The sequence below is a fragment of the Marmota monax genome, unplaced genomic scaffold, assembly GCF_021218885.2.
Source record: "Marmota monax isolate L192 unplaced genomic scaffold, Marmota_monax_Labrador192_F-V1.1 WCK01_AAM20220418_F8-fsc00028, whole genome shotgun sequence".
Classification (NCBI taxonomy): domain Eukaryota; kingdom Metazoa; phylum Chordata; class Mammalia; order Rodentia; family Sciuridae; genus Marmota; species Marmota monax.
In genome coordinates, this window is record NW_026694779.1 from 427569 (window position 1) to 451679 (window position 24111).

At 54.7% G+C, this 24111-nt stretch overlaps 1 protein-coding gene across 1 annotated transcript; it reads left to right on the plus strand.

Annotated features, from left to right (window-relative positions):
- The first annotated feature begins 3517 nt into the window (after positions 1–3517).
- Positions 3518–21668, plus strand: Ccdc174 (coiled-coil domain containing 174). Its single transcript, XM_046425558.2, has 11 exons — positions 3518–3640; positions 5881–5985; positions 6345–6445; positions 11032–11090; positions 12739–12919; positions 15556–15651; positions 16479–16621; positions 17052–17146; positions 17552–17684; positions 19977–20129; positions 21361–21668. The coding sequence occupies exons 1-11, from the start codon at positions 3599–3601 to the stop codon at positions 21657–21659; spliced, it is 1407 nt and encodes a 468-aa protein (XP_046281514.1). The 5' UTR covers positions 3518–3598; the 3' UTR covers positions 21660–21668.
- The last annotated feature ends 2443 nt before the right edge of the window (positions 21669–24111 follow it).

Sequence of the window (24111 nt, forward strand, 5' to 3'; positions counted from 1 at the left end):
ATCAGAGGACCTGCTGAAGGCTGTCGTGACCCAGTCACCTCACCTCTAGACCTGAGCTCTTGGGGACACCTCACCTCGAAACCTGAATCCCCTCCAGGCAGGGCCTGGGTCCTGCCCACCACCACCCACCTCCCCTCCTTCCTCTGCCTGGTTCACGACTGACCTCCTTTCTGACCTAAGGGACTCCCTATTTCCTGTTTGATCCTTAAATTCATTCCCCCCCTTTCTCTTCCAATCCTTTGGTTATGGCTTAGCTGGCACCCCCCCCCATGGACACCTGCTCACGGCCTGCGTTAGATCCCCTCAGAAGCCCACAGGGTGTTCACACAAGTCCTCTCCCTCCCCCAGCCTCTGTCTCATCTGCAAAATGGGCACAAGAATCCTCAGTGAGGTCTCCATGGAACAGGAAGAACACTCGGCAGGATTCCCAGTGTGGAGGGGCACTTCGAAGCTGTTCATGGACCACATGAATTCATGGATGTGGGAACAAAAGTAAGGGGCCCTGGCCGGGCAGGGTGACGCACACCTGTCATCCCAGCCTCTTGGGAGGCTGAGGCAGGCGGATCACCCTTGGAGGCCGGCCTCAGCCACTTAGTGAGACCCTGTCTCAAAGTAAAAAAAAATGAAAAGGGCTGAGGATGTGGTTCCGTGGGTTAAGCGCCCCTGGGTTCAATTCTCAGAACCAAAAAAAAAGGGGGGGGGGGACAGTCAAGTCCCTGCATGTTACATGTTCTGAGGATGAACTTTTAGGACGGAATTGAGGTGCTGGGGCAGAGGCTCCTGGGAATGGAAGGATGGAGGCTGTGCGTGTGCGGCTTCTCCTTCTTCCTCTGGACAATCCCAGAGGGCCACGGGAACCAGCAAGCTCATGGGTCCCCCAAGATCATGCCCCCAGCCCCCTTCCCACCGAGACCACTGCCCTCTTCCCCACAGGACCCAGAGGGCAGCAGCCTCCGTGACAGGGCCTCTTGCAGGGCCTCCCTCCCCCCGCGGTGGCTCCAGCTCTGTTTGCCTCTATCTGTTTGTCCATCGAGACCAGGCAGGAAATTAAAAGTGGACATTAGGGCATCTGCAATAAGGAGCTCAGGACCCGGGAATGATGTGGGGGCCTCCTCCCCCTCCCCCTCCAGGAGGGTCTCCTCTCTGATGGCTGGATCATCTCCACCTCTGGGTACATGAAGGGCGGGGACAGCAGGGAGGGTACAGAGAAGGTGGTGACTGAGGGGACAGAGATCCAGGAGCCCTGTCCCCTGGGAAGGGCCGAGGAGCACACGGTGAGCAGCAAATTTGAATTCTTTCTCCACCTCCTCCTCCTCCTCCTCCTGTACTGGGGATTGAACTCGGGGGTGCTCTACCCCTGAGCCACCTCCCCAGCCCTTTTAATTTATTTATTTTTTTAATTTTGAGACAGGGTCTCACCAAGTTGCTGAGGCTGGCCTCCAATTTGCGATCCTCCTGCCTCGGCCTCCCGACTCGCTGGGATTGCTGGCGTGCGCCACTGCGCTCGGCATTGCCAGGTCTTTTGAGGCTGCAGGGTTCTTAGTAATTCTGTCATCCTCAGTGGCCTGCAGGGGAAGCCCCATGATCGTCCTCTTGTCCCAGATCTGCAGACTCAGCAGGCCTCCCCAGTTCTAGCTTGCCTCACCTGCTCCGTAGCCTCTGTCTGACACGACCTCATGCCAGGTCCTTCCTTGCAGAAATAGAGACCAGTTGCTTAACATTCCCACTTCCCCCAGGACAGTTGTGGAGGAAATGAATTGATGGAGTGCAAAGCTAACACAACCTGAGAGGCAGAGACACAGGAGTCTATCTTCGAGCTAAGCTGCTTTGGTACACATCCTGGGACCAAGAGTCCATGGCCCACAAAGGAGTGTCCCCCACGGTGGCCTTACAATTTCGGTACTTGGTAGAGGAAGGCAACTCCAGAGAGACCCACATGCTTGGAAGCAAAAGAGTTGGAAAAAAAAGTGGATATGTTAAAAAAAAAAAAAAATTGGTGGTTGTGCCAGGAGAACATTCTGGTGGATTCCAGAGTAAGCTGTTCTGCTTTCCATGCTTGGATTCCATGCAAGGAACCGGGGGAGGCAGGGAGACTCTCTGGATGGTTTCTAGCAATTTCTGTGGCGTGGGTGGTGATCACGGCGGTTTTGCAAATCTGTACAGGGAACATGGATGTATCAGCCAAAGACCTTGCCCAATGCATTCTGCAGAGAAAGCTAAACTCGAGTCCTTTCAGTCAGCTTTTTCGACGCCAAAAGATCTGCCAAGAGCCATGGAGAGGAGGGGAGCTGATTGGGGGCTCACAGTTTCGGGGGTCTCAGTCCCTAGACGGCTGACTCCGCAGCTCTGGGCCCCAGGTGATGCAGAACATCATGGCAGATCTTGCATCCTCCAAGGAAATCAGTCCATATTAGTTCCCCTCTCCACAAGTAAATAACTTGCAAATAATTAACTCAGTGTGTTTGAGATATTCATTGATTCAGGATGCATTACTTGGTAGGTGGGAAATGGCTTCTAGCATGTCATTTAACCTCTTGGACCCTTTTTTTTTGGTTCACATGGAGGACAGTAGCACTTCCTCTGGGATTGTCAGGATTAAATAAAACAATCCAGGTGAAGAGTTATCTACAGCCCTGATGTGTAGTGACATGTTCTTGTTACAGTCGTTATGGTTTGTATCAGTTTCTTCTTGCTGCTATAACAAGCTACCCCAAATTCAGTGTCTTAAAGCTACACGGATTTATTCTCCTACAGTTCTGGAGGTGGCAATGGGCCTTATGAGGCTGGAAGTCACCTGTCCCTCTGGTACTGGCCTTCTGGAGGCCCTACCAGAGGGTCCATCTCTGTCTTTTCCAGCTTCCAGAGGCTGGAAGGGAGAGAGTGGGTCCTCTCGGAGAGCAGAGGGACAAAGTGTCTCCTCCACTCCATTTTTATTGGGTGTCCCAGAGAAGTTTCCAGAGAGTCCCTCCCAGTGATTCCAACCCAGGAAGCCACCTTCTGGAGTTTATATTCTTATAAACTTGAATATGTGAAATGGCGCAGAATAAGCACTGCATGCAGGTTAGTGATGATTTCTGCGAACATCAACACCATCATTTCCCACGTGGCATGAGTTTTGTGAGAATTAATTAACATGAATTAATTAACAGACGGTGCCTGACATACAGCAGGTCTTCAGTGAGCCCCTTGGGTTTTCCCAGTTTCAAGAATCCACCTTCGTTTTTGCTATGCTTGCGCTTGCTTCACCCTTCTAAAGATGGCGCCCCTTCACCTCCACCACCCAACCCTCCCCACTCAAGATGGCCTCCATTGCAATGAAAGTCCTACTTCGCCCTTCTCAAGATGGCGTCGAACACCCGCCCTTTCATACCCTCCGCCTTCTTCAACCCCTGGGCTCCCTCTGACCTTCCCCAAATGGCGGTGAACACAGTACGCACCGCCTACGGACGTCCTCAAGATGGCGCCGAGGTCGGAAACTCACGTCGGAAACTCCGCGTCGCTAGTCAAAGGCATTTCCGGTTGCCGCTCGGGCGGCCTTAGGAGGCCTGGGAGCGCTCCGGAGGGCTGCGTCTTGGCGCCGGAGACCCTGAAAGTGACCATGGACCGGAGGAAAAAGCCTTTGGACGTTACGGCCTCCTCGGTGAGTGCGGGTGTGACGTAATGCCGCGGGCACCGCCTCCCGACCTCGCGGGTTTCTGCGCTCCGGGCCCCGGACCTGGGCGCTCCGCTCACCGGGACCCGGACCGGCCTCTCCCCTCCCGGGGGACAGGGACAGGTCCCTTAGTTACGGGTCCTGAGCTGGCTTCTCCCCGTGACGTGTACCCGGACCCGGGCGACTCTTCAGGGCTGGGAATCCCTGGGCCGCAGCCAGGCCGGGTCCCTCCATCCCCACCCCCACCGCGGGGACCTGGATGGCCAGCGTGTGTCCCTCTGCAAGGAAGCCCGGCCTGGCCCTGCCCTGCACGCAGATCCCCATTTGGGGTTCCCCTCCAACCCAGGGGCCAGCTCGTTCTTTCCAGAACATTGCATCTGTCACCTCGTCCCCCGGGGTGGGGGGGTGGGAGCGTGCGTCGTGTCCCCTTTGCAGAAACTGATGGGTCAAGGTCCCCACGGGATGTGCTGCGCGGGAGCTGTGAGGTCTGACAGCTTGGAAAGGCGCACGCCTGTCATCCCAGCGTCTGGGGAGGCTGAGGCAGGAGGATCTCCGGTTGGAGGCCAGCCTCAGCAGCTTAGCCAAGCTCTAAGCAACTCGGCGAGACCCTGTCTCCAAATAAGAAATAAAAAGGGCTGGGGATGGGGCTCGGTGGTTAAGCACCCCTGGGTTCAATCCCTGGTACCAATAAATAAATAGAATTCAATTTAAAAAGGTATAAATGTTAAAAGTCACTTTAAAGTCATCAAATGTTCCCTGATGATAGTAGAAATGCCATCTGGGAATTGATCATTTTCTGAACATTTTTCTTTTAAAATTTGAAAGAAGTTGTAGAGTAGGAAACCGAGGTGGTGAACACTTGAGGTAATTCAGAAGGCTTGGAGCCGGCTCAGTGGTGCAGACCTATCATCCCAGCAGCTGGGGAGGCTGAGGCAGGAGGATCGTGAGTTCAAGGCCAGCCTCAGCAACTTAGCGAGGCTCTGAGCAACTCAGTGAGACTCTGTCTCTAAATAAAATACCAAACAGGGCTGGGGATGGGGCTGGGTGGGCGAGTGACCCTGAGCTCAATCCCCGGTATCAAAAGAAAAAAGAAAAAAAATAGAAGGCTTAAAGATAAAGTGAAATTTTTTTCTCCCCGTTCATCATGGGTGCATCGTAGTTGTACACAATAGTGTCACAAGTTTGTCCTCGCATACAACATCACAATATAGTTAGGCTGATATAATTCCCCACTATTTCTCCTTTCCCTCCCCCTTTTTGTCTTTAAGAATTTACAACAGTAGGTCCTGAAGGAAACTGTCCTTTGTTGGGCTTCCCCCACCCAGTACTGGGGGACACAGCCACTGAGCCACATCCCCCGCCCTTTTTATTATTTATCAAATTTTGAGACAATCGTCTCACTAAGTTGCTGAGACCGGCCTCGAACTTACTGTCCTCCTGCCTCAGCCTCCCACATTGCTGGAATTACAGGTGTGCGCCCTGCGTGCCCAGCCTGTCCTCTGCATTATTAAAATCCTCACCAGAGTCACTTTTAAATTGATTTCTTCCAAAACAGACAGCATTGAACTCCGTTGTGCTTATTTTCCTTAAAGGCCAGTCAGTGGTGGACATCTGCTGCACACAGGCCCACGCATATAAGCAGTTGTGCCTGGACCCTTAGGAAGGAAATTGTCATTATGTCCTTTTCTTCAGGGTGGGCTGTGGTGGCTGAGCCAGTGTCAGTTGCCCTTCTCATTAGATCGTGGGCCCTTGGAGGCAGGGAGCCTGTCTGATTGACGGCTGCTACCTGCTCTTCAGCGGTGACAGTGACGGCACTTAGTGAAGTGTCAGATAGTGGCTGACCACAGACCGTCCCCTGTAGGATGGTAACTTGTCATGGTGATGAAACGAGGCCACCATGGGGACAAGCCAATGGCAGCACCACTTGGAGCAGAGCTGCATGATGCTTGTGGAGTCTGAATCTATAAATGACGCCGACGTCATTTATGTCTTGCTCTGCGTTGTTCCCTCCCCCTGTGCCCAGGAGTTTGGAAAGTCAGGCTGGAAATGCACTTGGAGCAGAGCTGGGGGAAGGGGTTTGGTTTGGTGTTGGATTCTGCGTCTGAGCCCTGAGTTGCGTGTCCCTGGAGGGGGAGGGACGTCTTGCTTTGGGAATTGCAATCACGGAGGAACCCTGTCGCGTGCTAGAGCCAATGGGACACTCCCGCTCACCTCGTGGTTTATTCCAGTTGGTGGATCTGAAGGCGGAACTCTTCCGCAAACAAGAAGAATTCAAGCAAGAAAAGCACCTGAAAGATTCTGGCGTTTGGGAAAAACCAAAGACAACGAATAAGGTAAAAATAAGACCGAATTGTCTGCCTTGGTCCCAAACCTGGGGTAATTATGCTGTGTTAGGGTTTAGAAGGTGTCGGTGGTCTCTGTGCATATGGATGTGAAGGGGCAAGACCCCTGTCTTGTATTTAGACACCTGCATGAGATGGATTAGACACTGAAATAGAAATCAATAGGAGCACATTGTCAGTCTGTCCACTCTGCCTCATTGGTGCTTGTTTTAGAAAAGGACGCTTCGCTGTGGCTTGTTCAGGTTCTCAGGGAAGCCTTGGCCCCGTCGCCCTCCTGTTGAGCTGCACGGCTGAGGGTCTGCTCTGGCCGGGGTCGGTGGCATTTCTGATCTCTTTGAATCACCCTCCAGAAACCCAGCATCTGGAGCAAGCAGAACACAGGAGTCTCCACCCGGGCGGAGAAGGATGCCGAACAGAGGGCCGAGGAGCAGAAGACGCTGGACAGGGCGAGGTGCGTGGGGCTGAGAGCGGAGGCCTCGGGGTCACCCTGGCCACCAGACAGTGTTCAGATCTGACTCTTGATTTCCAAATGTGATGTCGCGTCCCCCTAGCCAGGTGCTCTGTGGACTGTGGGTGCCAACGCAGTGGCTCCTCGCATTCAGGGGGCCTTGGTGTCAGGACCCGTCCCTGCAGATACCTACGGCCAAGGGTGCTTGAGGCCTTTAGGTAAAATGACAAAATATTCACACAGAAGCCACACGGTCCTGCTGACTGTGGTAGAGTGTTTGCTAAGACGATGTGACTGTGGAGTAAGTAGTGCTGACTCTGTACAGCTTGGGAAAAATCACAAGAAACAGTTCTGTCCACGTTCCACAGAGACACTAACCGCACAGTGCCCACCAGCCACAGTGTGACATTTTTTCTGAATATTTTTGATCCCTAGTGAGTTGAGTGTGGAGATGTGGGATCTGGATATGGAGGTCCGACTGTTCCTCTAAAAAGAATATAATCTGCATTTGTATCTGTTGTTTTACAAAATGATAGAACACAGTTTAAAAGATGAAGAGGAGTCCTTCCCTGGACTGTTGATAGACACTAATAACATCAACAAGTTTTTGTTTGTTGGTTTCTTTGCTTTTGCACATTATCAGGGATTGGACTCAGGGAGGCCCTACCTCGGAGATGTGTCCCCAATCCTTTATCTTTTATTCTGAGTCAGGGTCTCACTACGTTGTCCAAACTGGCCTCCAACTTGGGATCCTCCTGCCTCAGCCTCCTGACTAGCTGGGATGCTAGGTGTGCTGCACCGTGCCTGGCCCTGTCCACAGGTTTTTAAAAGGAGTCCCCGTAGTGTGGTTCTGGGTTCTAGGTGGCATGACGTTAGCATTTAGAGACCCTGATTGCCCCCAGACCAGCACAGTGATTGCAAGGAGGCTGTAGGGGCCTTTGGAATACTCGCTGGTTTTTATTTCCCCCCTTCCACCCCTCTTCCGCCCCCACGCCCTAGTGTGAGACTGGACTTCTGAATATTTCAGCACCTAACTTGTCCTGCCTGAGAAATTCAGCATGTGAAATGGTGCCATCGATTCTGCAGTCCATTTTGGTCTGTATTTCTGATCCTGACAGCTCTCCTAGTACAGTCACGTCCTGTGATGTTTTAAAAAGATGCAGGATCCCAAGATTACCCGTCGCCTTTGCTCCGACCTCTCAGCCCCCTCCGTGTAGCGCAGTCCCCTCTCTGTCCTGTGCCTCTCGTGCCCTTGACTTTGCTGAGCGCCTGGCAGGTGCTTCAACAGCAAGCCCGACCAGGTGGGGTCCTGTTGAAGCTCTGGGTACCAGAGGCTGGCGGGGCCGGTGCGGGTCATCCTGAGTGGTGGTGAGTCTGGTCACCAGGTCAGGGTAGGTCTGCCACATCTGCACTGTGAGGGTGCCCGTCCCCGCTCCTAGTCAGCCGTAGCCTGAGGTGGGAAACTGGAGACTCTGGATGTCTGTCCTTGCTGGTAGACGTGGTGCTCCTCAGTTAGTACACGGACAGTTTCAAAATGGAGATTTTTCTGATTCTGTCTTAATTATTTTTCCATTCAGGCATCTGCAAAGAAGAGACAGGATGCCCCTTAACTCAGAGAGCCCCAGGTGGTCATGTCTGCCCCGATGGTCATCTATGGTTCCGGACACACTGGGTGATAAAGACTCTATAGCTGGCAGCTGTGGTGGCTCACGCCTGTCATCCCAGCAGCTCAGGAGGCTGAGGCTGGAGGATCACAAGGTGGAGGCCAGCTTCAGCAACTCAGCAAGGCCCTAAGCAGCTCAGGGAGACCCTGTCTCTAAGTAAAATATCAAAAGGGCTGGGGACGGGGCTCAGGGGTTCAGCACCCCTGGGTTTCAATCCCTGGGACCAAAAATAAATAAATAAAAATACTAAAAATTAAACAAAAACCTTTACAGTCGCCAGCAGTGCTTACTGGGTTGCTTGGCTGTTGCGGCTCTGAAACTCAGGGCAGGATGTCAGCCCACCTGGGGGCGTATTTTCGTGGTGCTTGGCCTGTCTGCAGCTGACCACAGGCTTCACTTAAAGACATGGCCTTTTATAATGTTAATTTTTAGAAATTTTTCGGTCCCAGTGATTGAATCCAGGGGAGTTTAACCCCTGAGCCACATCCCCAGCCGTTTTTTGTGATTTTGGGACATGGTCTAGCCAAGTTCCTCAGGATCTTGCCACGTTGCTGAGGCTGGCCTTCAATTTGTGGTCCTCCTGCCTCAGCCTCCTGAGCCACTAGGACCACAGCCATGTGCCCCGTGCCCAGCTACGGTATGGCCACTGCGACGTCCTTTTGCTATTGAACATGTTCTCAGGACTTTAGTTTTGTGAAACAGGTGCTGAGACCTTGCCCTGTTGTGCTCCAGCAGAGTCTGTCTTGTACGTGGTTGTGCCTTTCCTCCCCAGTGACTGTCACCCAAGGCCCCGGTTTCCCTGGTCTGTGGGATGTTTCCTCCCCGGGGCTCAGAACCAGGAAGGGCCATCCGGGTTCCTCCCCTGGGTGGGTCACAGCTCCATTAGATGGCACACCGTGAAGCAAGGTGGTCTCTGGTGCGCGGTAGGTGGCAGGCGCAGCGTCCCTTCCTCTCACACTCTGGGTCCCATCTTCCATCCTCAACCAAAGAAATTGCTCTTGAAAGTCACCAACGTCTTCCTTTGCAGAGTCCAGCCGCCATTTCTCTCTTGGCCTTCTTTGTCCTTGGCAGACCGTTCCTGTCCCCCAACCCTGTCACCTCCTGCGCCAAACATTTTTTTGATTTTTGGTCCTGGGGGTGGAGCCCCGGTGCCCTGCCCCAGCACAGCCCCGGCCCTTTTCATTCCTTATTTGGAAGCGGGGGCTCACTGACTGCCCAGGCCGCCCTTGAACGTGGCCCTCTGGCTCACTGGGATCACAGCTGTGGGCCACCGTTGGCTGCACTGGACCTCCTGTCCCCTGCCTCCCTCTCCTAGCTCCCTCTGCCACCCTGCTCCCACCTGGCACTGTGCCCTCACCTGCGCCCTGCTCTGCCTGGTCGCACTGCCTGGCCCATCGCCCTGTGCTGGGCCTCCTCTGGCTTACTGGTCACCCTCAGAGGGCTGTCCCCTGGCCACCATCCCTGAGTTAGCATCCCACCTGCTTCTGGGCTCTTGACACCTTGGGGTTCTGTTTTGATTTTTTGAAGTTGTCTGGTGACGACACCAACAGCCTGTGAGGGCCCAGTCACTGCACCACGCCTCCCAGACCAGAGCCACTGGGCAGGAGTGGGCCTCGCTGCGTCCTCCTAGGACAGAGCGTGGCCGTGGGAGGCCTGTGGTGGGGACTTGCTGCCTGTGGGAAGTCAAAGGGGACCCTCCTGCCCTGGACCATGGCCGTCTCCAGGGCGACGGGGCTGTGCGTGTGGCATCTGGTTGATCCCCAGGACGACCTGGGAGGCAGTAGCCTTGTGTTTCCTTTCTCCGTCTGTCCGGGGGAACCGAGGCCCAGAAAGGTCAGTAGCTTGTCACAGCAGCGACCCAGGACTTCACAGGCTCCGGATGACATTAGAAATGAAATGGCCCATTGTGATGAAGGTCATTCTCAAGAGGAGGAGCAGGTGACCTCTGGGTGCTTTCCTGTCATTGAGTGTTTCTGGATTAAAGATCTGCCTGCCCTCCCAGCCGGCCTGCGCCTGCGAAAAATAAATGTCACCCGAGTCCATCTGAGCAGAGAGGCTGCTTCACCGAAATGCCAAGTTGTCGTCTGCTCTTTATTAGCAAATGTGTCCCCATCCATTATTCATGCCCTCCGCCAAACAGACTTGATCTTTTTTTTTTTCTTTTTCCTCTCGAGGTCCTGGGGGTTGAACCCAGGACGCCCCACCCCCCGGCTCCATCCCTCAGTTGTTATTTTGTACTTGGAGATGAGGCCTTGCTAGGTTGCCCAGGCGGGCCTCGACACTTCATCCTCCTTCCTCAGCCTCCCGAGTTGCTGGGATCACAGGTGTGCACACGGCACCCACATCTTCATGGTTTTTAAAGAATTTTTTTATACCTTTAGTTATTTATTTTTATGTGGTGCTGAGGCTCGAACCCAGGGCCCTGCACGTGTGAGGTGAGTGCTCTACCCTGAGCCCCAGCCCCAGCCCCGTTATTGTATTTTTAATAGACTTCTAAGAAGTTGGTTTTCAGGTCCACGAGAGGCCAGGGCCGTGTCTAAAGCAGCCATGCATAAAGCTTGGTCTCCAGTTTGGTCTCCTGTCCAGCATCCACGACTAGAAGATGTCTCTGTTCCCAGGCGTCTCGTTTGCTGTGGATTTCGGTTGTGTTAGCAGTTAGGTTGAGTAGTGGGACCTTGTCATTTATTCGTTCAGTCCCATGTTCACTAAGGGGCTGCTGTGGCCAGGTGTGAGGTCCTGGGACACTGGGACACATGTCCTTGGGGCCGTGGGGCTGTCGTAGCTCAGCCTGTTGGCCTTTAGTTGTGGCCACCTCGTTAGCCAGGCCTCCTGGGCAGATGGCAGCTGTCAGGCTGAGGGGGTGGCCCCTCACCAGGAGGGACAGTTGGGAGGCCATTTCTAATACTTGTCTCTTTTTTCTCCCAGGGAAAAATTGGAAGAAAAAGCCAAGTTATACGAAAAAATGACTAAAGGAGACTTTATAGGTAAGTGTGTTTATTTATACCAATTGATTCTGAGTTATTACTTTATTTGTTACTATTAGAAGAGTGAGAGGGCTGGGCTGGGGCTGGGCTGGCTGGGGCTCGTTGGCTCGCCTGGCCTGCAGGAGGCTCAGGGTTCAAGTCTCGACACCCCCCAAAAATAAACAAATAAATAAAAATAACTAAGAAAATCCTGCTTTCTCTGGCGGCACAGGAACAGTGCAGAGCGACTTCCAGGTTGCCCTGTGGGTGCTGTGCAGGGTGCTGGGGGGAGACAGCCAGCACGGACCCAGCCGCTCAGTGTCTTCCCTCAGGGACAGATGTCCCCAAGTAGAGAAAGAGGGCGCAGGACCAGGCACAGTCAGGATATAAGGTCTAAATGAGCCTCCCTTACTTACCTACAGTCACAGCTGCGTTTGAGCAGGGGAAAGGCAGGGTGGAGTCGTGGTCACACCAGGCCCTAGGGTTCTCTTTTCTTTTTACTATTTTGATTTTTAATTTTTGGTGGGGAGTGTGCGAGGAGAATTGAGCTCAGGGACACTCAACCACTGAGCCCTATCCCCAGCCCTATTTTGTGTTTTATTTAGAGGTAAGATCTCGCTGAGTTGCTTAGGGCCTCCATTGCTGAGGCTGGCTTTGAACTCACGATCCTCCTGCCTCAGCCTCCCCAGCCACTAGGGTCCCAGGCAAGCACCACTGCCCCCGGCTCCTTGTATTTTTTAATCATATTTCCACGTCGTGCTTACGGCTGCTTTGAAGTAGTGATAATAAAACCCTTCCCTCAGACCCCCAGAAAAAGAAAGTCCAGCTCAGAGTTAGCCAGCAGTGGGACAGGCTTTTATGGAGCAGTGTACATTCCATTCCCAGAGGACAGGGACCGTGGGTCTGTGGCCGGGTGATTATCGGGGAGGAGGGGGGCCATGGGGTGCCCCCTAAGGTGTGCAGAGCTGGAGCAGACCCTTCTGCAGGGTCCGGGGAGCAGATGGGTGAGGGAGGGGCTGGCCAGCAGGAGCCCAGCCTGGGACCCGGGTGTAGCTAGGGGGCAGGCAGGGCTGGCCCGGGTCACCGCTGCCTCTCCTAAGTGCGACCTAAACCCAGCACGGTGGCATTTCCCTTAACCTGTGCACGCAGGAGCTGTCCTGGGTTAAGTTAATGTCGGGGTGGCTGCGTGACTGTCCCTGTGTTCTGGTCCTCGGTGACCGAGGCCCTGCGGGTGGACATCACTGCCCCCTGTGTGCCTTGCAGAGCGCGCCTGGGCCTGTCTGAACGCCAAGGCCACTGGCTGGAAAAGAAGTCCTCTCCCTGTGTGAGGCAGGGGACGCGGCCTTGGGTCTGGGAGGTGTGTGGGGCCTGCAGCAGAGCACGGTCCCCATCCTCACCTGATGGCCTGAGAAAGGCAGGGCTGTGGCGTCCCCAGGGCGTCCTGAGACGCGTGGCAGGAAACTGCAGCTTCTGTGTGTGTCCACGATTCCCATGTCCTGCTCCCAGCTCCGTCAGGGGTCAGCACCTCTGTGCCTTGGTGACCTTCCCAGGGTGGTGGCATTGACTGCTGAGCTGGCAGGGGCAGTGGAGCCTCCCGGTGACCTGGGACAAGGTCCTGGGTGCTTCCCTTCCGTGACGTCCAGACCTGAATGTTGTCCCTGTGTCCTAGACGAGGAGGTGGAGGAGCTGTACCTCGTGGACTTCACCCAGAAGATCATAGACAAGCGCAGGGAAATGGAGGCATCCGGTGCCGCCAGAGAGTCCCGGAACACGGCCGAGAGGGATGAGGAGGACGACGAGCGTCTCTCAGACAGAGACATACCTCCTCCCCAGGACCCCGGTGAAGAATGGTGGGTACTGTGTGGGGGGTGCTGTGTGTTGGTTTTCTGTCTTTGGACCCTTTATGTTTTAGTACCAGGGCTTGGACCTGGGGACACTCAACCCCTGAGCCCTGTCCCCAGCTCTATTTTGCATTTTATTTAGAGACAGGGTCTCCTTGAGCTGCTTAGGGCCTCACTTTTGTCCAGGCTAGCCTTGACCTCACGATCCTCCTGCCTCAGCCTCCCCAGCCCCTGGGATGACAGGTGTGCGCCACCGCGCCTCTGACTGGAGACCCCTCTTAAGTGAGGGTGGTCAGCGTGTCACAGAGGTCAGGCAGCGGCTCCCACAGAGATAACAGCGATTACATGTGACGACCGAGCCCTTGCTATCATTCAGCGCTGTGCCAGGCCCAGGGGTGCTTGGGGACGTCCTCAGCACTTTGCTCCCCGACACCGAAGAGCTGTTTAGGCAGAAGCGGGAGCCCCCAGTCGAGCCCCGCTGTGGCCATGTCATTTTCCAGCCATGGGGTCTGGGCCTTGTGGCCTTGGACAGCTCCACTGCCACCCGCTGCTGCCCGTGTGACCACAGTCACCTCTCTGACCTCGGAGGCCCAGTTCCCTCATCTGTAAGGTGGAGGCTGCAGTGTGTGACCTTTGCTTTGTGGCCAACCGGGGCCACTTGGGTGCTGCTCTCCGGAGGCCCCCAGGTGCCTGGGGAGCTTTGTCACGGGCGATTTCTGGGTGCCACCTCCATGTAGGTGAAGGGGTGGGGACAGAGCCCGGGCTTTCCTCATAGAGACCAGAATGACAGTCCCACTGTGCTGGAGTCTCTGCCTGCGACACTGTCATTAGGAGCCCTGTTGGGCAGTGCCTGAGGGCCCCGGGCACCTCTGACCCCTTCCCGGCCGACCCTGCCCCTGTCCTGCCTTTGAGCCTCAGGGGGCTGCACTGGGGGGGGGCGGGCAGTTCTCACCAGCTGCCCGGGGAAGTCGGTGGGTGGCCTTTGTTAGCGATTTTCCGCCCTCGGCCCAAGGTAGCATTTTATTGGGATAAAACAGGCGTCATCTCTACTGTCTAGGACTCCTAGCTGGGTGGCTGGGTGTGGGGTAGCTGCATACTAAAAGACAGGGTCCCGTCCCTTGTCACAGCCCTTCGTCCCCATTGCTAATCTAAGTGATTTGTCCCTCCTGTAAACTTGGGTGACACTTAATGCACTCCCTGCTTTGGGGGATCTTAAGTTATGATTGACACGGGCCAGGAAAACATCCTGGCCGACATAGGGTCGTCCTTGGGTCCTGCCTGATCGCATTGGCCTCTCCTGGGCCCGAGCGTCACCCTCCCCAGAGCCCTTTGGAGATGGAGTGACATTAACCGTCCTTGGAGTCACCCTTGGTTCCCCTCATTGGCCCCAGACGGGGCTTGCTCAGGGACGAGGGACCGCTGATCTGACAGCCGCCACCGCCGCCCTGCTCTGCTTTGAGGGGTCTGAGCTGGCGGCCTCAGAAGCAGAACAGACCCTTGAAAGCACTGATGTTTCCTGTAGACCTTTGGCTTATTAAGGCCTCTGTCATCACGAGCGATTTGCCAGTGGATTGAAGAGCTCTGGGGGCACGCGCAGTGTCACATGCCACCCCGTGGTGAAGGAGGACGCACCGTAAGCAGTTCTGATGCTTTGTGTTTTATTTTGTTTTTAAACCAAGCTCCAGAATCCAACTGCTTGGAAAGTCCTTTGAGGAGTTAAGTTCCAGGTGGTGGAAAATCTTCCCCCCAAAATACCGTAAATAATCCCTCGGACCATCTGGCCGGTTGTCTTCCCTCCCATTCATTAGAAAAGGGGAAGAAGCGGCTTTCCACAGTTGGAGGTTCTGCTTCTCTGCTGGATCAGCGGTGGGGCCACAGGACGGGAAGCCCAGACCCTCGGGTTCTAAATCAGGGGCCATTGATTGAAATCAGCGTTGCCCGCTAGGAAGGAATGGCCAGCCGGAGAAACCCGGCCCACAGAGTCTGAGCTCGATGGTTCCACTAGTTAGTCCTCATTGAGGTCCCACTGTGCGCCCAGGGCCCTGCTGAAGGCCGGGGACACCCCCTGCCCGTAACTTCTCCGGAGAACGCATCATAACGTGGGTGAAATGTCAGCGTCTCCCTCCCGCCCTGCTCCCCTGTCCCCACCATCTAGACCAGGCAGAGACCAGGACAGAGGTGAATTGTTTGGTTTCCTGCTAATTAAAGCCCAGAAAACACAATGACATATGATAAGCAATTTCTGACTCCTTGGGAAGAATTGTCCCCGTTGGAAGAAATAAAGGAAATAGAAAGTCAGACTCGAGAAGAATTAAGGAAATGGGCAGTGGGGACCCAGGGGACAGTGAAGTCACGGGATGCTGACGCTGTGTTTGTGACCACCCGACAACATGCAGTGGGTTCCCAGGTGTCGGGGCAGGTTTCTTGGTGGGAGAGTCACCTTTGGAACCAGAGTCGGAGTGTCACCTGTGGCCTCTGAAACTGAAAGGTCTGGTGGAGGCCCGTGGGCCTCAGCCCGTCGTGTGCCAGTGTTAAGAAGCGTGTTCTCGGTGGTGGCTGAGCCTGCGTCCCCTCCTCGCCGTCTCCACCTCCCTGACCTGGGGACCGGGGTGCCACGCCTTCTCACGCCTTGTCACTGATTTCAGGGTGGATTACGTGGACTCTCTGGGGCGATCCCGGCGCTGCATGAGGAAGGACCTGCCGGGTCTGCTGGAGATGGACAAGAACCTGCAGGGGAGACTGTGAGTACCTCGGCACCCCTGGCCAGGTCCGCGCGGCCACCTCCCTGCGTTAGGTGGTACATAGTCATAGAGGCTCTGTGTGGCCGTCTCTGTTTCCTTCACAGAGCACTTAGTGAAGGTGTCCAGTAGGTGGCCTGCCCGTACGTACGTGGCCCACACTCAGGGACAGTCTTCCCTTGTGTCCTAAACTCCTGGTCCTCAGCCGTCCTCCTGCCTCAGCCTCCCAGGTGGCGAAGGCCGCTGTGGGCACCTGCTCTGATCATCTGTGTATCGCAGCTACTGAAAGGAACTGGTGGAGCTTGGGGGCTGATGGCAGAGTGACCAGTGCAGAGGGAGGCCAGGGCAGGCCCACAGGCGAGCCTTGGTGGAGATGGGGCCTGAGAACTAACACCCCTTCACTCACCCACAGGCAGGTGGGGTGGGCAGCCTTGGCTGATTTGCTTTCCCTTTGATCGTCTTTGGGTTTTAAAGTCAAGGCCCCATCACTCCCTTCCCTTCATGGGATCGAAGTTGCTAAAACATCCGGGAACAGAGTCCTTCTTCCATGAGCCACTTCTGTATCAAAAGTGTTAGGAAAAATGCCACCTCGTCCCACCCGCAGGTTCGGGCATCCCGTGGACAGGCCCGGGCTCTGCACAGGGAAGGACAGCGGCAACCTCGGCCACCTCGGGACAGGAGGCCCCCCTGGGTGCAGTGTTGGGCAGCTCTGTGTCCCTGGCGGCCATGCACACAGGCCCCAGTGCTTCCCCCTGGTCCCCGCCGCTGAGCTCCAGCAGGGCCGCCCCCGGGTGACCTGCAGCGAGCCTCACTGTGCCGTGTGCCCCCAGCTTCGTCAGTCCTGCCAACGAGAAGACCCTGCTGTCCGAGGACATGAGGAAGGAGCTGCAGCGTCAGCAATGGCAGGAGGAGGAGCGGGAGGCCCTGCAGCGGCCCGTGGGTCCCCTGCACTACGAGGACATCCGGGAGAACGGTACTGCTGCTCCCTGCAGCTTTTCAAGCCACTTTCTAAGATCGTGGCCTGGGGGCAGGTGTAACGGGGAGCATTCACAGGCTATCGCTCTGGCAGAGAAGACCCTGCCCTGGAGTGATGCCCCTTGCCCACTCGAGAGCCCAGGGGACACTCACACGGAGAACGTCTCCCGCCTACAGCGTCTGTGGACCCAGCTGTTACGGACAGCTGTGGCTGGAGGTGGACGCATCTTTGCAAACAAGATAAAAAGTAGTTCCAACGTTGTTTTTTTTTTTTTTTTTTTCCGGCTTAATTGTGCATTAAAAAAATGGAACATTTTAAAACACCTGTGCAAAGAGCACACAGGTTTTGGTGTGGTTGGGAAATCTGGTCTGAGCATCGTCTGGTGCTCAGGGAAGTCTGACCTCTGCATCTCGCTGACTCCTTCCAGAGGCCCGGCAGCTGGGCGTTGGGTATTTTGCCTTTGCCCGAGACCAGGAGCTGAGGAGCAAGCAGATGAAGACCTTGGAGACCCTGCGCGAGCAGGTACGCGGGCAGCACCTACCTGTCAGGGAGAACTTTCGGCCTTTGGTTTCAAGATGTTCTCCTTAAACTTCCTAAGACTTTTTAAGAGTTATTCTCTTTTTCTGTTTTTGGTAGTCGTGTGTGGACAGATGTCTTTATTTTATTTATTTTCCTGTGGTGCTGGGGATGGAACCCAGGGCCTCCCACGTGCCGGGCCAGCGCTGTGCCTGTGACCCCGGCCCCCAGAGAGTCCTCACAAGAGCACCTCCTAGGTCTTCATTCTCAGGGTCCCCATGGTAGCTTCTCAGATGTGCTGTGAGAACCAATGAGTCTGTCTGTTCTTAGAAGAAAACTATTTCATCCTTTTGGAAAGAAATATCGTGAATCTGACTCCAAAAAAAAAATATTTTCTGGCTTTTTCTCTAGACAACAGATCAGAGAATCAAACGGGAAAACATAAAGGAAAAGCGGAAGGCTCTGTTGGAAGCCAGGCTGGCCAAGCTGCGCCAAAAGAAGATGAAGAAGTCAAAAGACGACGGAACGGAAGAGGGCGACCCAGGTAGCGCGCGGCTCAGGGCTCTGACCCTCAGGAGGGGAAGCTGGTTCCGTCTGCGTCCCCCCGCAGGGTTGCTGTGGGGAGCGAGCCTCAGTTTACCTGAGCCTTTAACAGCAGCTTGGGGGTCCTGCCACTAGCAGTGTGTGACCAGACAGATGCAGATGACACTGAGATACTTCTGCACAGCAGACAGAGGATTCACTGGGCGGCCTCCTAACGTGGTGGTCAGTCACCAAGACCCAAAGGAAAGCACCTTAAGGGAAAGTGAAGTCAGGCTTATATATATGTTATCACGCACTTAACATTTTTACTTTAAATTTATTTTTTAAATATACAAAATAATTGTGCGTATTTACGGGATCCACGTGACGTGTGGATAAGTGCATGCGTGTGTAGCCCTTTCTTGGGCCAACGCCCAGCACACCCGACTGTGTGGGTGGGGGAACTTGCTGTTACATATTCGTACAAGTGCACTGTATGTGTCATTCTTAAACCAAGTGTGTTGGCAAGTGTGTTCATTAGGCGTCTATGGGGAAACATTCACACTTCCTCCTGGTCTTTTAGACATCTTTTTTTTTTTTTTTAACTAATGGCTGTAGTACTTTTTAAAATTCATTCTGATTATGCGCATATGACAGCAGAATGATAGCAGAATGCATTTTGAGTCATTGTGCACAACTGCAGCACAACTTTTCACTTTTCTGGTTGTACATGATGTAGCGTCCTATCATAGGTGCAGTCATACGTGTACCTGGGTAATGACGTCCTTCTCATTCTACCATCTTTCCTGCCCCCATACCCCCTCCCCACCCCTCCCTCCCCTTTGTCCCTACCCCTCCATTCCTCCCATGCCCCCTCCCCCTTTATGGATTAGCCTCAGGTTTTGGGGATTGGCTGACTTCACTTAGCATGATATTCTCTAACTCCATCCATTTACCTGCCAATGCCATAATTTTATTCTCTTTCATGGCTGAGTAATATTCCACTGTGTATATGTACCACACTTTATCCATTCATCTGTTGAAGGGCATCTAGGTTGGCTCCACAGTTTAGCTGTTGTGGATTGTGCTGCTGTAAACATTGGTGTGGCTGTGTCCCTGTAGTATGCTGTTTTTAAGTCCTTTGGCTATAGACCGAGGAGTGGGACAGCTGGGTCACATGGTGGTTCCGTTCCCAGTTTTCTGAGCAGTCTCCATGTTGGCTGCCCCGTTTGCAGGCTCACCAGCAGTGTGGGCCTTTCCCACATCCTCTTGCTTTAAAATTCATTCATAAACTTGGTAGTGAAATAAAACTTCAGAGACATGAATATAGATTACCGAAAAACAGTGCTGCAGCAGTCGGTGACTGGGCCCTGGGGGCACAGCAGCCCTCGGCTACGCTGCTCAGTGCTGTCCCACTAGCTTCCTGTGTGCGGGATGGAGAAGCAGCTGAGCTACTGCAGTGGGGACCCTTGTGGGGCAGAGAAGACAGAGGCCTGTTTCTCCCTTTAGTTCTTCAGAGGTGGCCGGGTGGGGGGCTCGTAGGGCAGCTCTGCCCCAGGGGGTCCTCCGCATCCTGCTGTCCTGGAGGCCAGAGCTCTCCCCAGCTCCCACTCCCCATCAGCCCAGGGAAGGGGCCAGAAGGAGAGGGGAGCCGCTTCCTCTTGAGGAACGTGGGTCAGAAGTCACCCGGAACCTGTGCTTTGACACCCCACAGGCAGGGCTCAGGCCCAGGACAGACAGGCTGCAGGGGGGGCAGGGGGGCTGGGAAAGGCTCCTGGGAGGGACCTCGGGCTGCAGTGAGCCGTTTTCTAACATCTGAGCAAAACCTCAGTTAGCCCTGAAAGGACACCAGAAAGATCTAGAAATCTGAAAACTTTCATATGGGTGTCGTGGTTTTGTGCAGGGTGAGCTCTTCGTGTTGCCTGCTTTTTTGCTGTGTGTCCTGAATGTCCTCATTCCCAGCTGTGAAGGGTCACTGCAGTGTTTTTCAGAAATCGTCTCATTTAAAAATTTTAAAATCTGGCCCGAATGGCGCAGCCTGGAGCAGGTCCCGCTCTGCACCCCCAGCCTCCGCTGCTGGGCTGGGAGTGTGACTCGGGTTGAGGACTTGGGGCTCTTCTGGTCCTGAGATCACCAGTTGTGCAGTAGAGACGTGGTGGGGACAGAGACTCGTGTCTACCCTGCCTGGGGTCTGACCCCTGTGGGACATTGCTGAGCTGAAGCTTGTAAGTCCTGAGTGCCCCTTGTCTCTCAGGAGTAGATGTCTGGTTCTTCTGTTGTCATAATGAGGACTTTGTTTCCTTACAAAAAACAGACGCAGCTGTTATCGGGCCTCCGGCTCCAGAACCAAAACCTGGGCCAACTCCGCCTCCTGCCACCCAGAGCAGCAAAGTCGAAGTCATCATCCAGGAGAGGAAGGACACCAAGCCCGGAGTGCCGCACGTCCGCGAGTGGGACAGAGGGAAGGGTAAGCGAGGCCGGGCAGGCGGCAGGTGGGCTGTGCTGGTTTTGCTTTTATCAAAGTGGGGTCCTGGGGGTTCTCGCTGTGTTTCTCATTCTTCCGGGCTGGGCACATGCCCCTCCGCTGAGCCACACGCCCAGCTCCGTGGTGGGTCTTAGGGTCCCTCGAGACTTAGGAACCCAGACCCTCACACTGATCTTGGCATGCTCGCCACCAGCTGTTTGTGAACACAGCTAGAAAACATCCTGGGAAAGGACCAGGATGTACCCACAAAGCCCTCATGGAGAGAGAGAGAGAGCATGCGCGCATGTGTGTGTGTGTGTGTGTGTGTGTGTGCGCGTGTGAGAGAAGCACTTGGGGAGCAGGATCCATGCCCTCCCGTGGTTTCACACTTCTGGAACATCACTTTTCAGGAACTACTTTAAGGTGTGGGGATGCAGGTCTGGTGTTGGGAAGCCCCTGTCCAGCAGTCTCCCGTGTGCACAGTGGAAGTGACTTGCGTGCCCCCCTTAGCCTGGCTCCCCCGTGAGCAGACTTGTCTGTAAACTCATTCCTGCAAGTTGACCGAGGGCCTGCAGCAGCCTCTCCTGGGGAGTCCGGCTTGAGCCTCCTGGGAAGGGATCGTTCTGGCAGAACCCGAGCTGTGCTGATGCAGAGCTCAAGAGCGGGGAAACGCCAGAGCCACTTAGAAATAGAGTAGAGAAACCAGTCAGGCTGGGCCTCACAGCCCACTTCACACCTTCAGACACTCAGTAAGGACAAGATTTGTGTCTGGGTGTGGAGTGCCTCCCCATGTCTGACAGTCTTAACGTTCTCTGTTTCATGGAGTGTAGTGGAGTCGTTTCTCCCCTCTCTTAGCCTGACTTCTTGCGAGTATTTATTGCATATATTATATAATACGGTCTTGTCGGTGCTGTCCTTGTTCTTCAGAGAATTTGTGATTTTTAAAAATACAGATATAATAACTGAGCAGGGCAGGGTGGAGCATGTCTGTAATTCCAGCAGCTCTGGAGGCTGAGACAGGAGGATCACAAGTTCAAGGCCAGCCTCAGCGACTTAATAAGACCCTGTCCCAAAATAAAAGATAAAAAGGGCTGGGGATGTGGCTCAGTGGTGTAGCACCCTGGGGTTCAATCCCTGGTACCAAAGAAAAAGATGCACAACGATTGTAAAACAATAACTAAGTCTAACGGGTTCTCCGGTCAGTCCTAACTGTACTCTTTCTTATTGTCACCAGAATTTTCCTTTGGGTACTGGTCGAAGAGACAGTCAGACCTGCGGGCCGAGCGAGATCCCGAGTTTGCCCCGCCATCGGATTACTTTGTGGGTCAAAAGAGAACTGGTGCTTTCAGTGGCCAGACGTGGAACAGACCTGGACCAGCACTGGGTGACCCAGGGCAGCGGTCTGGCCAGAGCCAGGAGCCCAGCTCCGCACGGTCACCGTCCTCCCCTGCCCCTGGAGGCCCACCCCAACCCCCCAGGGTCACCTTTGAAACTCTGGATGAGATGATATCCTATTACAAGCAAGTGACATGACCTCGGAAAGCATTCTGGCTTGGTGTGTGCTGTGGACGGCGTCTTTCAGAGAAGGGGACCCAGCTTTAGGGACAGGGCTTCCTATCCTCCTGTACTGTCCCTGGAAGGCCTGGGCTCCAGGCTGCATTTCCCACCCAGGGACAGAAGGGGGTGGGACGAGAACCGCTGGCAGTGGGGCGGTGCCTTCCTCTCTGATGGGTGGAGGCTCCCTGTGTCCCTTCACGCAGCCCTGATCCAGTTAAGGTCCCTGGGATTGCAGCTGTGCGGCTGTGGAGGAGGAGAAGCATGGGTCCCGAGGAGCCTGGGACTGGTCCATGCCCACCCGTGACCTAGATCCAAGGTCCCGTTCCCAGACCCTGCGAATCCCTGCGCCTTCGTTCTAGGGATCCAGTTTCCAGGTCCCTTGACCGGGCGCAGGTGGGGGACGGTGAGCGGGGGACAGGATGATCCAGCATCCACGAGGACCCTGGAGCTGGTGGCATAGAGTCACTGCCATGGTGAGACCAGGGAAGGGCACTTCATAAGAGGCCAACGAGGAAGTCCTTGATGTGCTTCTGCCGTCACACTGTCCCTTACACACACCTGTGTGCACAGCGGCCGTCTGATAAGTGTGTGTTCAGGACCTGGGCGTCCCGGAGGCTGCTGGACCCAAAGCCTGCTGCTCTTTAGTTGTGACAAGTAAAGCCGTTCTGCTCGCTGGCCCTCCTGCCCCTTGGTCCCCCGTTCCCCGAGCCTCGCTCACTCCCTGGAGCCTGCTTGGGTCAGACTCAGGGCTGCGTGGAGTGAGCAGGGGTTCCTGGTGCCTTACTAACAGGGTGAGCACTGTCTGAGCCACCCAGGCCCTGAGAAAGCCACCTCTGAACTGTAGAAAGATGGGCGAAGCCATCAGACCTGTGTCATGGTGTCACCAGTTGGTCTCGTCATCAAACTCTCTTTCCACACCTACTCGTTGGGCCCCACTAAGCCAGCTGCCTTTTCTGCAGAAACCGACAGGTGACCCTAAAATCCACCAGGAGATGCAGGGGACCCTGAGCAGCCACCACAGTCTTGTCAGAGGACAGAGCCTGGGGACTGTCACTGCCCAAGGCACAGACTCACTGCGCAGCCCCAGTCCGTAATCCCGAGGGCCTGGTGTTGGCCCAGCACAGGCCGCAGGTCAAGGGGGTCAAGCTTGCTTCAGGGTCTGCTGGTTTTCGATAAGGACAAGGACAAGACCGTCCAGGGGGAGAGAGGAGCCTCCCAGCAGGGGGCTGGGACCCCCGAACGTCCCAGGCACAATAATGACCTTGGGCTTTTATCTTGTCCCATAGACAAAAATCAAGCAGAAACTTAAATATCAGGAGTAGAAGAACCAACAGCTGAAGCGGTTTGTAGGACAGAGGAAGAGGCCAAAAATTTGAAATAGTAAAAGGCATTAGAGCCGCTGGACACCAAGAGACAAGTAGGAAAGGGGAGAACCTAGTAAACGACAGGAGGAAGGTGGGAGGAGGGGGGTCTGTCAAGCACGTCACCAGGAGGACGAGGGGTGAACGCAGCCAGGCGTCCGAAGGGGCCGTGACTGCGAGTGCCACCAACCATCATGGACAGCAGTGTGCCGGTCATCTTGTGGCCACTGTTGAATGGCCGCTGTGGGGCACGCTGCCTCCGGGTAACAGAGACTAGGTGACCCTCTCTCCAGGCCCTTGGGACAGCATAAACCCAGTTCAGCGTGTCCTCAGCCCAGTGCGTCTGTCCTCTTGGGATTCGGAGCCCTGGTTCCCAAGGCCCCCCTGTTCCTCAAGGTCCTGTTGGTAGCAACCTGTCCAGCAGGTGGCAGTAGAGATCCTCAAGTTCGGGTCCAGGTGCAAGGGCAGCGCTGACCTGTAGGAACCCCCAGGCCACCAGTGTCTTTTTTTTTAAACAGGATTGAATCAGGTACTTTAACCACTCAGCCCATCCGCAGCCCTTTTTATATTTTAATTAGAGACAGGGCCTCGCTGAGTGGCTTAGGGCCTCCATAAATTGCTGAGGCTGGCCTTGAATTCTCATCCTCCTGCCTCAGCCTCCAGGCACTGGATTACCCACGTGACCACTGTGCCCAGCTCATTTCCAGTTTCCTGGGAACCACATTTAAAACGTGAAGTTAACTTTGTGATGTATCTTAGTCAGCCCAGCATGTGCAAAGCCATTTTAGCCTGTAGCTCATACCTGGAAGGTGTTCACGGCTGTTTGACGTTTCTTTTTCATCCAGAAAGTTTGATCCGTGTTTAGAAACCATGAAATACTCAGTTGGAAAAACCAGACTCCCATCCAGGAGGTCCCAGATACACCTCAGCGCCCGTAGAGTGGTTCCAATGACCCAATTTAGCACCAAGTTTTAAATTTGATGAAATTATAATTTAGTTGTTTAGTCGCGCTGACCTGGGTCCAGATCCATTTCCAGTGTGCGGGGTCCCGTAGGAGCTGCAGGGCG